This window comes from Arachis ipaensis, chromosome B03 (genome assembly GCF_000816755.2).
Source record: "Arachis ipaensis cultivar K30076 chromosome B03, Araip1.1, whole genome shotgun sequence".
Taxonomy (NCBI): Eukaryota; Viridiplantae; Streptophyta; class Magnoliopsida; order Fabales; family Fabaceae; genus Arachis; species Arachis ipaensis.
The window spans coordinates 123,592,235-123,606,440 of record NC_029787.2 but is presented as its reverse complement, the minus strand read 5'-3'; the positions used below and the strand labels follow the sequence as shown (position 1 = coordinate 123,606,440).

The following is a 14,206-nucleotide window of genomic DNA, read 5'->3' as shown; positions in this document are numbered from 1 at the left end:
ATTTAATTCTGCAACCTGGGCCTAAGGCTTAATGAACAAAAACTGGTTTTATTAAAAAATTGTTGTTTGTCCAAAACAAAGAGAGGAAAATGAATGTGTATATCTAATTTTTTAATGGAAGAAAAGAAATGATTTTTTTTTGTTAAGGGCTAAGCCCATTAACCTTACCCGGATCCTACAACCCTACCCACCTAGGCTGTCAGACGGGCTAGCCCGGCCTATTTAGGCCCGGCCGTTTAAGTCCGCTTTATTTGCGGACCATAATTTTTTAGTCCAGACTGTTTATGGTCAGCTTGATGGGTTAAACGGGTCAGCCCGTTTATTCTTTTATTTTATTTTTTTGAAAAATATTTTGACAAAAATATCACTTTTAGGCCAAAAACCTTTAAAAAATAATATATTTTTTTTAGTTGATGGGTCGAATTTTTGGGTCGGATCGGGAGAAATATCGGCTAAAAGTGCTACTTTTTTTGAAAAAAATGTAAAAAAAAAAATAAACGAGCCACCCGTTTAGTCCGCAGGTAGCCCGTTTAACCCATCATTGTTTCGGGTTAATCGGGCTCAGCCCGTTTAGTCCGAAATTTAAACGGGCTTAATTTTAGTGGCAAAGCCCGCCCATTTAAATGGGTAAACGGGCTGGCCCGATGGGCTTAGCCCATTTTGATGGCCTTACACCCACCTAATCCCAAATTCTCATCCATTAGCTTCTCCTAATTCCCTGGTTCATCGTGCAAGAGAGAGCTCTCCATAGTCATTGTCGCAGAACACATCCCGATACAATCTCCCATGTTCTTTGGATCTGGAATGAATGAAGATGCTGCTGCGCTCTTCGGTCAGATCTTTCCGCTGGCTGCGTCCTCAAAGAAGCCCACCGCAAAGGGTTGTGAGGAACGGGCTCTACACGCAACCTTTTCTACGATCTTAAAAAAATGGGATTTTAATCATTTTGAAAATTAACTAGTTGTATGTTTTCAATCCGAAAAATGATGACTCCGACATCGAATTACAACATCAAAGCGGCACAAGAAGAAACTATCAGGGACGAAGAAGAATGACGCAGTTGTCCATCGATTGGAGTATGATTGGAAGGAAAAGATTGTGCTTAGTGGTGAAAGAGTCGATCCCCATTTAGCGGCACAAGAAGAAGCTACCAGGAGGCCACGCCGTCCACGGCACCACCACCTCCATTGCTACTCTCAATTTCAACTTCTCTCACGAATAGGGCTGTCGGCTTATACAGGAACGATCCATGAGAAATTTTGATAGCCGTCATGGTCGGACACTGGCTGATTACTTCATCCATTTTCCAAAACTCATGTGCATTGCACTTTGAATACCACGTTCTTTTCCGATATTTACTAATTTATTCCATTTGTTAATTAATTTGATTAAGTGATCGAAAACATTTACCACACTTCCATTATGGAATTCACCGTGATTAGCAGAGTCAACTGTTTTTTGTCTTCTATCCTACACATTCCATATGTCGTGCTCGGATTGGCTATTCTGCCTTGGCCACCTTAGCCACGGTTCTCATACATTCACCACAGACGTGACCATATATATGTGTGTGTATTTTTTTAATACTCTATATTAATTTGAGTTGGTAAAGTGAATAACTAGTTTATTTATATGCTTAACTAAGTATTGTGTTTAAATTCTGTTTTATATATACAATAATTCATTAGTCAGTTAGTAATAAATTTTTATAATGAATTAGTTTTTTATCTGTTTATATTAAAATACAAAAACACATACACACATGCGCGCGCGCGCACACACACACACATATGTATCATACAATATAACTCTGAAGTAACGACTTATACCTCGGCCATGTTAGGAAATTCAATATTGCAGATAAACATGACCTTATCACGTAAACAGTACTCTCCAAGAATCTCGATTGGAGCCGAGATCCGCTCAACAAGCCACTGAACATTTCAAACACTAAAAGCCTATAAAACGACAGCAACATCAATAGTCTAACAGATAAGTCATACAATAGCAACTCGATTATATACATAAGTTTTAAGAGATTTTCTACTGACTTGAGCGTCAGAGTCTTTTTTGCAGGTACCACGCTTGGGTTCGAGTTCAAGAAGGATACTTCAAACGACGAGCAAAGTCATCTCTTGCCGTCAACATCCAGGATTTGACGTATAGCATGGAGAAGAATATCCTTACCAGAATATTTGGCGCCCACCGTGGGGTCGAGCCTCGCTTTTTAAGTACTGAATTGACGAGTATTTGCTTTTCTTGTACCTTTTTTTCTTTCTCTTCGCAGGAACACGGCCGAATCATGACAGATCACTCGGTAACCCCGCAGCACAACCTTTCTAATGCCGAACTCTTGGCAGCTAACGCAACCTTGTTAGCAGAGAATCAATGTATGGCCGAGTTACTGGCGACAAGGCAAAACAACGATGATGAGGAGAATGACAAAAAGAAGGCCAACAACAATCCCCATGGAGACCACCAAGCAGAATCGAATGCGAAAATAGGGGAAACGCCTCCGAAAGGGGAAAGACGACGAATAGGACCTTTTTCCAAAGAAATTATGGATTTTGAAATGCCTAAAAATTTTACTCTTCCAATGACATTGGCGCCGTACAAGGGGATCGGAGACCCTAAAATTCATGTTACAAAATTCGAGTCTATGATGTTTCTTAACAGTGACTCCGATCCCATCTTGTGCCGGTCATTTCCTACCTTTTTAGGCGGTGCCGCGTTATTGTGGTTCTCTAATTTACCCGCAGGTTCCATTTCGAGCTTTGACGAATTTGCAAAGCTATTTATTAACCATTTTGTAGCTTCCAAAATCTATGTAAGAGATTCCGACCATCTCAGCACAATCAAGCAGGGACAACATGAAAGCTTAAAGGAGTACATGACGCATTTTACAGAAGCAGCCATGGAGACCCCTGACCTTAATTCAGAAGTACAGCTACACGCCATAAAGAGTGGACTTCGGCCCGGAAAATTCCAAGAAGCGATAGCAGTGGCAAAACCAAAGACACTAGAAGAGTTCCGAGAAAAAGCAACAGGGCAAATAGAAATCGAAGAATTAAGAGAAGCTTGGAAGAGCGAAAAGCCACCTAGAAGAGAAGAAGAAAAGTCTCACCGACCCCAAAACAAAGATTTCAAGAAATCATTCAAGCTAGCACCAAAGTTTGATTCATACACCAAGTTCAACACAAAAAGAGAAGACATAATTAAAGAAATCCTGCACAACAAGCTGATAAAACAGCCGAGTAGAGCAGGTTCATACCAGGATCAGAAATATGTAGATAGAAGCAAACACTGCGCCTTCTACCAAAAATTTGGCCATACTACAGACGAGTGTGTAGTGGCCAAAGACTTGTTGGAAAGATTGGCAAGGCAAAGCCTCCTAGACAAATACATTACCTCTAGGAAACAAAAGGAAGCAACAAGAGACACAAAGAAGGAAAAAGAACCATGGCATAGGTCGGTGGAGACACCTCCCTCTAAGGGAATAATAAATTACATTTCAGGTGGCTTTGCAGGTGGCAGAGCAACTACCTCGGATAGGAAAAGAAATTACTGAGCCATGATGACGATGGAAGGATCTCGTCCAGGTCTACACACTTCGGCCCCAACTTCCCGTATTGCCTTTAGCACGGCCAACTTCAAATCATCTTGTCCGAACTTAGATGACCTGGTCATAATTTCAGTCCATATGGGAGAATTGAAAGTAAAGAAGGTCCTGCTAGATCTAGGGAGCAGTGCTGACGTCCTATTCTACTCAACATTCCAAAAGATGCACCTCAGTGACAACGCATTGCAAATTTGCAACCCTCACCCGGGGAATTGGTAGGGTTCTCCGGGAAAAGGGTACCGGTATCAGGTTATGTTTGGCTAAGAACAACACTAGGGGAGCCTCTGAGCTCCAAAACTTTAGACATTTAATTTCTAGTAGTCAATTGTGTTAGTCCTTATAACATTATTCTAGGACAACCATCACTTAATGCCTTTGGCGTCATCGTTTCGACGGTCCATCTTTGTGTAAAATTTCCTTTCCAGGACAACATGGTAGGAACAGTGTATGCCGATCATAAAGAGGCTAGGCAATGCTACAACGCGGGCCTAAAAGCAACAAAAAAGAAGAACATACCTCGGGTTCATTCGGTGTACAATTTAGAAAGCATTCCTACTTTGGCCGAACTGGACCCCAAAAGTAACAACAGTTGTCCTACACCTGTGGACGACCTAGAAAAGGTACAGTTAGGTCGAGACGATCAATTTACTAACATCAGATCTGCTTTCCTTGCAGGAAACAAAGAAGGTCTTATCGAAATATTGAAGGCCAAAGCCGACCTTTTTGCATGGACACCAGCAGATATGTCAGGAATTGATCCGAATTTTATATGTCACAAACTGGCAGTCAATCCTAACGTCCGACCTACAAGACAAAAGAAAAGAAACTTGGGGTCAGAAAGGAAAAAAGCAGCAAAAGTAGAAACCAGAAACTACTGGATGCAGGATTCATCCGGGAACTTCGGTTCTCCTCATGGTTAGCCAATGTAGTGATGGTGAGAAAGAGTTTGGGAAAATGGCGCATGTGCGTAGATTTCACCGACCTAAATAAAGCATGTCTCAAGGACTGCTATCCACTTCCGAGCATTGACAGATTGGTGGACGACACCTCAGGATTCCAGGTACTTAGCTTCATGACGCCTATTCAGTGTACAACCAGATACTCATGCACCCAGACGATGAGGAGAAAATAGCATTCGTGACCGATCAAGGCAACTTTTGTTACAAGGTAATGCCCTTTGGGCTAAAAAATGTAGGGACAACCTATCAAAGGTTAATGGACAAAGTCTTTAAAGAACATTTCTTCATTTTTTAATTTTTTGAAACTAAAATTAATTATCACTTATTTTTATTTTTTATCATTTCTTCATTTTTTAATTTTTTAATAGCGCAAGCTTGGAAACGCATCAGACTCAACAGAGCAAACCGAGCTATAAGTCGTATAAAAGCTCAACTTGCTAATAAATAGATAGGCAAGTCAAGTTCGGGGGTTATGTATCGTACCATATAACTCGGAAGTAACGACTTATACCTCGGCCACGTCAGAAAATTCGAAATTGCAGATAAACATGACCTTATCACGTAAACAGTACTCCCCAAGAATCTCGGCTGGGGCTGAGATCCGCTCGACAAGCCACTGAACAGTTCAAACACTAAAAGCCTATAAAACGGCAGCAACATCAATAGTCTAACAGACAAGTCATACAATAGCAACTCGATTATATACATAAGTTAAGAGATTTTCTACTGACTTGACCGTCGGAGTCCTTTTTGCAGGTACCACGCTTGGGTCCAAGTTCAAGGAGGATACTTCAAACGACGAGCAAAGTCATCTCTTGCCGTCAACATCCAGGATCCGATGTATAGCGCAGAGAAGAATATCCTTACCAGAACAATATATAATTTAGTAATTATTTATTTTATAAAACTATAAATATGATATTTTTTATATAAATTATATTATTTCCTGTAGAATTATCGGTAAGTGCATCGAGTCGACACTAGGGGTGTTCAAATTCAAATCGATCCAAATTAAACCACTCATTCAATCCAATCCAAATCGAAAACCGATTAAAACCGCACTAATTCGGATTTGATTGGATCTTATTTTTTGTAAACCGCTGGATCGGATCGGATCAGATTTCTGATCTACTTTTCACAACCGATCCAATTCAATCCAAACCGCACAATGTATTATAATATTATTATTTTATTATTATGTTTACAATTATACTTATAACATATTCACTTTGTTATATATTTTTATATTTTTCATGTATTATTATTATTTAATAGATGTTTTATGTTCAAAATGTGATTTATTTATTTATTTTAACTAACCTATAATTTTATTTTTATTCTTATGTTATCGTTGGTTTTTTAAGATATTGTTAAGACTTGCTATGTCATTGTTGGTTATTTGAAATTTGATGTTAAGACTTGTTATATATATTTAATTTTTTTAATTTACAAAATCGCAAATCCAATCCAATCCAAACCACTCGAAATTGGATCGGATCGGATCCATTTTTTTTAAAATATCATCCAATCCAAACCGCACCGCAAGTAAACATAGTGTTTGAATCGGATGAGTTTTTGAACACCCCTAACACACACTACTACCACATGGGTTCTATATCCTTCACTCCAACCCTGGTTCATCTCTGCCATTTGTCCAAGTCTCAGCTGCGCTTCTCTTCTTTTTCTTTCTTTCGGCCATGGCTCGTCTTCGTACAAAGGATCTCATTTTTTTTTTCTTGAACTGAAGAAAGTGAAAGTTTGAAGTAGTGCGACCCATCAAATTAAAAAGGAACCATGTTTGCCGTCTGAGGCCTACATTTTAACTTGACTTTGGATTTTTGGATTACCAAAAACAGTTAAGGCCTGGTAAATGGTCCATCAGGTCGAATATCTGGCCCTTTTAAAAAATAATGTTTGCACCAACTTAGATTGATCAATGCGTGGAAAGGAGCAGCGGTTGCAGATTGGGGAAGGAGAATGCATCCAGTGCCGGGTCCAGTTCCGGGTCGGGTCATAGGGTTGGGGGTTTCCGATTTCTTTTTTGTGGTCTGGGCTTATCTGTTAGCCTGGACCCTGACCAAAAAAAAAAAACTTAGATTGATCACATGTAAGGCTTTGGTCTACTGGTCATTATGTATACTTAACAACAAATACACCCGAATTTAGAAAAACAGATTATTTTTTATCCTGCTAAATTAAAAGATACAGTAAAAAACAGGAAAAATGTTTGTACTTAAGCCTTTGATTAATAACATTCAAAAATATTTTTAATAAAGCCTTTGACTAGTAACATTTAACTCTTTTGTAATACCAAAAAAGAAAATTCAACTCTCTTATCTAAACATTTAAGAAGGATCGGAAATGCTTGATGTCCTAAAGAAAAAGACAAAGCGCCTGATGACCTAATGAAACTGGATGCAAATGATTAACCAAAAGGTTTGAGTACTTTTTCGGAATGTAAAAGTTTTTATAAAGAGATTCTTATCTACTGTATGAAATTTCAGTCTATTTAAATGAATTAAATTAAACTTTTAACAATAAAACTTGAATAATGACTATTCAACCTGAATGAAATCTAAGAAATATAAGTAAAAAGATAAAAAAAAAGTTTTAGTACAACCAAAAGGATATAAAAAATGCATACTTAAATATTTCACTCTAAAATATCCACTAATTAATTATCTATCAGACACTAAGAAAACTAATCCTAACAGTAAATACAGTATTTATTGACATCAGAATAACCATAATCTTTAATTCTCTATACACTATACAGAATCTCAAAGAGATAACGTCTCCATCTCTGCTATTGGAAGATTCAGCTCCATTTGTTCCTTAGGCAGCAAGTCCACTTCTCTTGTACCATTGGTAACCCCAGAAGCAATTAAAGGAAGGAATTTGCAGCAATTGAAGTTAATTCCTGCATATGAGTAGTTGCAGATTGTTCTCATAATTCCTGTATCAAAATTGTAAGAAACAACAGTTCCTGGAATCTGCAAATATATGCTCCGTGCTTGTTCACTATAACCAATTGGTGAAATCTTGTAAGGTTCCCAATCAATGAATCTGCCATAAAAAAATTGGTACTTTGAGATAAATACTTCATGCATGATGCTTTGGACTAGTCTCCATCTAAACCTTTTGGAATCAATGCAAGCATAGTATGTTCCAAGAATATCATCTTCCTTGAGAAGATCCCAAATGTGGAAGCCATCAAAATCGGTGTAACAATAGTACACTCGACCACCCGATTCGCATAAAGAACGACGGTAAGTCATTGTTGATTGCCAAGACCAATCATCAAACAAATTTGGCAGTTCAAATAGCTCACAACGGCTACCTTTGACTTGGTACACAAGCAAATACCTGCTATTTCCCAATGGATTGCTCCGTTTGAGTAAAGAGGAGGCGTGCCAAGCTCTTGAAACTCGAATTCTGGCAAAGATGGCAAAGTCAAATCGGTGAGGTGTTTCCTACTCCAACTTCCAGTGCCAGAAGAGAAGATATGCAGTTCTAGTCCGTTAGATTCGGATGAAGATCCTGCTTCAACAATCACAACCTCAAATTGGGAACCATCATAGGCTAACCCGATTCGAATGATGCGGCCAAGGGTGCTAGCCTGAGGAATCATGTGAGAGTTCTTGGTGTGGGAATTGAAGACATAATAGCAGGGTTGATCAACACTATAGCCAGACAAGAGGATCAAACCATTGCTAGAAGCAAGTGATTGCACAAAATTTTCAGTGAAGAAGCTGAGGGAATGGTTAAGGACAGCACCATTCTCAGCATCATCCAAAAAGAGAAACTGAGATGAACCATTTTCGAACTGATAGTGGCAAACAAGACCTACGCTGCTATCACGAGAGGTTGTTCTAACACCTTGGAAATTATTGTACTCCATGTTCTTCATTCAGATTGGTGCTTATTCAAGACAAGAAACAATTTTTCTCCACCACGTTCTAAAATACCTGTGATTGTGAACAAACACATGAAACTTCTAATTGGAATTGACTTTGACTTGATCAATGTATTTTTTATATCCAGGTGCATACGAAACTTCTTGTGGCTTTCTAGTGGAAAAAAAATTACTAATAAGGCACAAAAATTACAAAGAAATTACACAGAAATTAACATTAAAGTTTCCACTTTATTAGAAAAGACAATCATGACTGACTTGTCTTGGAGGTCACTGGTTGAACTTGAAACTTGATAGAAAAGAAAGAAGTACGAGTCCTCAACTTGTCATATAACTCCACGTAAACAAAAGTGAAAAAATTATGGGAAAAAACTACTTATGATAAAACATAATTAGATGTCAACACATTAGCTACTACATAGAATTTACTAATAGATTAATACATAATAGTAGGAAAAACTTTTTGGACATCAAAATTGAAACTTATAAAGCAGTGTTTGTGCCGAATAAGAATCTTATTGCTCGTTTACTTAATCTGAATACACTATTTCATTCACCAAGCTAACACAAAACGATATAGAAAAAGATTCTAAACCCTAGGCTTTTAAAGAAAAAGAAAGAAGCACAAGGCTGAAAAGAATTGAGAGATTTTAAGGACATTTGATGGAGAGAGACAGGCCAGCTCCAAGCTCATGCTGCTAACTGCACTAAACCACAAGCTGGCTAAGAACAAAAACCAAATTCTATCTTAATTTGGCCCGCTTCGGCATGCTACTACTGAGACCAGCTCGTGACTTGCCAAATGCTTTTGCCTTCCTTCTTTTCCGATCTTCTTCACTGTCAGAGTCGTTCCCTTTCTCCCTGTCCGCATTGGTTGCTTCCCTCTCAAGTTCTTCCCATGTCTTTCCCTTGTCTTCTTCAGAGTCCTCCTCCGAGTCATCCTCGTCCTCGTCATCCTCGGACTCCACAAGCGATTCACTATCGGAATCATCATCATCTGTATCAGAATCCGGCTCTATATCAGATGGCTCATAGCCTTTGTCCGACTCTGCAGAATTCTCGGATTCTGAATCCGTAGCTTCCAAATTCAGAAACTCCCAGCCGCCACCTTCAATAAAGCTCTGTGGGTCATCAGTGATTGTCTTCAGGATCTGACGCCAATTCAGATTCAGCCTGCTCTCGTAATACTTGATGTCGGTTGTGTCCAGCCATTCCTTGATGCCATCAAGAGAAGTTGAAGGGATGGAATCAATCCTGAGGACATCTCGCTTGAAGTCCTTAAAAACTATAGTCATATCAAAGTTCTTCTGCCCAAGCCCAACTCTCTCTAGATTCACAATCTCAATCTCGCTCAGCGTGACAACAAGGAAAGGGGTCTCAATCAGTTCAACAAGGCAAGCTGAAGTGGGAACGATAAATACAGACGATTTGTGAGGTACGCCGGGGAAGCCAAGTTCTCTAAGAGGTTGATCAAACTCAAGGTCAAGGCCATTGAATTGCGGTTGTCCCCAAAGATCATTTACCCGATTCACAAAAGTCTGAAACTCCACATTGATCTTATTCTTCCTGTCTCTCTCACGTTGTTCTTCTTCAAGTTCGTCAGGGTCATAGGCAGATCTCTTACTCCCTCCAACATTCTGGACCATGTCCATTACCTCAACATAAAACTGTACATCTTTGGTTTTCTTATTTCCAACCATAATATGGTTGTGAAGATGGAAGTGCAAGAGCGTAATCATTTCATTCTCTGCTGGCTGAAAAAAAGCATGCTTTATGTTAGCAAACATTACATCCACACGCTCATCTTGCCTGGTGGTAGAATAACGGAATCCATTTGCATGTGCCTCAAGTGTACCCGGTATCTTCCTTCCACGACCACCAAAAACAGGGCGGATCCAAAGGTCAGACATTCTTATCGGCTTAGACCTATTATTGGCAAGCTGCAGTTTCTCCTGAGTGACCAGGGTTGCCCTCTCGGCTCTCTCAGACTCCCTTGATACAACTTGTCTTCTGAGTGTTTTGATGGACTGCACAATCTCACCTATGTGTCTTGGATCTTTGGAGCGAAATGAAGCCTCCTTCAAATATATAGATCCTGGGAACTTCGCTGAGTTTGCATCGTGAGGACTGAAAGGAGTCCCAGGAATGTTAAAAATAATCCGGATATAGCAATTGCGGTTAGTGTCCTGCTGGCTAGAAGCAGTTCGAATGAAAGCAACGTGAAAAGGTACCATGCTTCCATTAATAGGCAAGAGAACTGCTTCATTCTTCTGATCAATTTGGATCATCATCTCTTTTGGAGGGGGAAGGTCATTTATGCTCTTGTAGGCAACCAGGTCTGCTGAAGTCCTACCTGAGGAACGGTTCTCCCCTGTCTCACTTCCACCACCAGCAAGCCGTCTTGCAGTTTCTTCATTCTTCTGACGAGCAAGCTCTGCCTGATGCTGCCTTCTAAGTTCCTCCTTTGACACTTCATGATTGTCTGATCTAAGAGTTGTCTTAGACACAACGGGCTCTCCATCAATCCCACGGGCTCTTTTACTTGGCCTTTCCTCTTCTTCGTCCTCATTGAATGAATAAGCCACATCCTTTAGAGCCTTTGAGCTCATCAAAGTCACAACCTCTGTCTTATCTTTGCTGATGATGACTGTGTCAGCAAGCAACAGAGAGAAGTTCTTGTTCTTAGACTTACTGCTCTTACTGCTCAAATTCTGAAATCCAAGGGACACGTTGAAAACCATGCCTTCCTTTATTATCTGCTCATTTTTAGCATTAAGATTCAACCCAGACTCACGAAACTCAATGCCAATGCCTGTCCCAGCTGATTTTGTCAAATTGGAAATCAAGTCAGGAGCCTCCTTTTCCACAACAGAAATTGCAGCCTGGTAAGCGGCATTCAGCTTGTTCCCAGGCTTCAAAGAACCAATGGCAGCTTCATGGGCTTTGAGTAGAACCTCATAAGCCTTACTCTGAAGAGGCTCTGCATCAATCAAGAAGGTCCTAGCAATGTTTGAGCAGTAACTCTTATACCGGGCTCCAACAGCACATATAATTACACTTGCAGAGTTATAGTGAAGTAATTCATCGTTGCTGACAGCACTAGGTCTTAGATCAAACTCCCCACCACTCTGAAAAATTGGGGGGTAACAAATATCAACATTCTCAGCCTTCAATTTACAATTGACTTTTGAGGGTTCAAGTATGACTTTTTCAGTCTCCTCCATCAATGTGGAATGACTGACTTTCTTCTCCTCGTCAATTACATTTTCAAGTTTCGAAACCACAAAGTTTTTCATCACACTAGTGGTCAGGTATGCTGCTCTCTTAATTGATATAAGCTCCTCATTACTCTTTGCAGCAAACAATGTAGAAAACCCATTGGACACATCAATCAGATGAAATTCTGTATTCTTCAATTTTTCAACCCAAGCTTCCAGAAGTTTCCCTTCAGGAGCCTCTCTTGATATGTATCCAACATTAGGAGTATCATGACCATCAGATCTAGACTGAGAACGGATGGCTCGGAATATAGCATCCATCAGAGCAGTTCCATCATCATTTTTAGGCTTGACATGCAAAACAAGATCCGCACCAACTGCCTCTCTGACAGCTTTTTTGACAGATTCAAGAATAGAAGCTTTCTTTTGGCTGCACAAGATATGGATCTGCTTCTTCATGAAAACCATAATTGTCTCTGGGAACTCAAATCCAAGCAACCATAAGTTCAGAGCAGTGGATTTCAGGTATCGTAGATCTTCCGAAGGTGGAGGACATGCAATTGTAATTGCATCAGAAGAGCCCCACAGATCTATTTTGTGTTCATCCCAATGTGAATATAAACTCTTCAGTCTGGATTGAAATGTATTCAAATCAATAGCATATGTACTTCCTGCTGCACTGCCCTTTCCACTGGGAGGTTGTGCACTTCCATTGCGATGTTCCCCCATAGTTTGCTACCACTCTGGAAAAATATAAATTCAAAAAACAGACAGTAACAAGAAAGGGAGCCAATTAGTGCCTTAGAGTCCTTGCAATTCTTCTTTAATCACCACCATTTGTCTTTAAGAAAATCAAGACTTATAACCTGTATGCCATTCCCATATTTGGCTTCTCAATTCTATTGTTAGTATTGAACTACTTTTCTAATTTTCAAATTCATCCCTATTTGAGTTTCAAAACCAAATGGGGAAATTTTTCCATTCTATAAAATTAAAAAAACCATTGCAAAAGAGATATTGCATTAGTTTAAAATTTCTTTTCAGACTCCAATACACGTTACATTGTCCACAAAGGAAGGAAAAAGTAATCAAACAGGCAGTTAATGTTCGTGAAACTCACATGAAAAAAATGTTCCTTAAATCTTGTGGATTGATATGGATAACAATGAAAATTTTGTTCAAAACAATGAATGGTTCAGGTAAAGAGTTACCTTTGAATGAATAATTATGAGAAGACTTCTATTCTGTGAACGAAAATCACCAAGTTCCACAGCATTTCAGAATTTAAACACCAATGGATTGTAGTAACAGTCCAAAAATCACGGAATGTCTCTTTGACATGTAATGTTCACCTTCGAAAAAGACAAAACTTCAGTATATCAAAGATGGGATTCAAATCCAACAATCTGATCGCCTAATGTATAATTTCAATTTATACTCTATTGCAAGCTGAGACAAATGACAATAAAGTAAAAATCTCTCAAATAGATCCTTTTTGTAACTTCGAACAAATCACAAATAGTATCCACTTCTTTGGCCAAAAGTTTTTGAATATCAAATACAATGTTAAAAAATAGAGGAGGGGGGGGGGACCTACAACTTTCTGACATGAAATCTGGGGTTTCGACTTTCATTGCTCTAAAATCAAATGGAAAAATGAAAAACCAAAATTCAACCAACAAAATGGAAAAATCAAAACCTTTTCGTTCCTTGTGCATCTGGGGTGTGTGAAAGGTCAGCTCTTTCAATCTTCAATTTGGGAATTCGAAAGCCCGAATCAGTAGCGGTCAAAACGGGAACGATTTTCCGATCGGAGTTTCAAAATTTCAATGCATATGTCATACATATACAGGGTTTTGCGGATATGCAATGTGTTTTAGAGGGAAATGGAGGGAATACATAGATGACGATGATGATCTCTTTCAGATTAGAATTGAGAAAGCAGGGTTCATCTGCTGCTGATGATCATTGTCATCACAGACACGGGAAGGATAGAAAGACAATAAAACAATATTAAAAAGAGTAAAAAAATGAAAAACATTAATTATTAAAAGCTCAACTAGGCATAAAGGCCTAAATGATATGTTTGTAGACTAAGTGTGTCTTTAGATTAGAGTTTACAAACGGGAGTTTGCATAGAATTGATTTTGCAAACTTAATTTTGATGAAAAGTAAGTTTGTGTTAATGTGATTTATGTTTAACAATTTTTATGCCAAAATGAATTATAGTAAAATAAATGTTGTTTGGATTATACTATTCAAAATCATTTTTAAATGAAAAATTACTAAAAGAGACATCAATTAAAATAATTTTAAATATTATTCTATTATTTTACTTTTGATATTTGAATAAATCTTTTTAATTCATTTTATAATAATGTTAATATTTACTTATTAAATTAAAGTAACGTATAAAAATTGACAATATAGGACTTTTTTGGTATCCTACATTCATAATTTTATTAATACTTATTAATAATTTTTTATTTAATTT

The 14,206-nt window shown here is 38.5% G+C and overlaps 1 protein-coding gene and 1 long non-coding RNA gene across 3 annotated transcripts; one reads left to right on the top strand and one right to left on the bottom strand.

Moving 5' to 3' along the window:
- On the top strand, positions 693 to 13,795 carry LOC107631409. Its single transcript, XR_001618557.2, has 3 exons — positions 693 to 1,098; positions 2,940 to 2,941; positions 13,605 to 13,795. It is a non-coding gene; the product is annotated as an uncharacterized LOC107631409 (long non-coding RNA).
- On the bottom strand, positions 8,965 to 13,608 carry LOC110262340 (FACT complex subunit SPT16-like). 2 transcript variants are annotated; one of them, XM_016334844.2, is made up of 3 exons: positions 13,412 to 13,608; positions 12,924 to 13,064; positions 8,995 to 12,455 (listed from the first exon to the last, which is right to left on the bottom strand). In XM_016334844.2, exon 3 carries the CDS (start codon positions 12,439 to 12,441, stop codon positions 9,238 to 9,240), a length of 3,204 nt encoding a protein of 1,067 aa, XP_016190330.1. In that variant the 5' UTR covers positions 12,442 to 12,455; positions 12,924 to 13,064; positions 13,412 to 13,608; the 3' UTR covers positions 8,995 to 9,237. The 2 variants fall into 2 exon arrangements, with proteins under 2 accessions (XP_020975248.1, XP_016190330.1); XM_021119589.1 differs by lacking the exon at positions 13,412 to 13,608 and having other exon boundaries at positions 8,965 to 12,455; positions 12,924 to 13,085.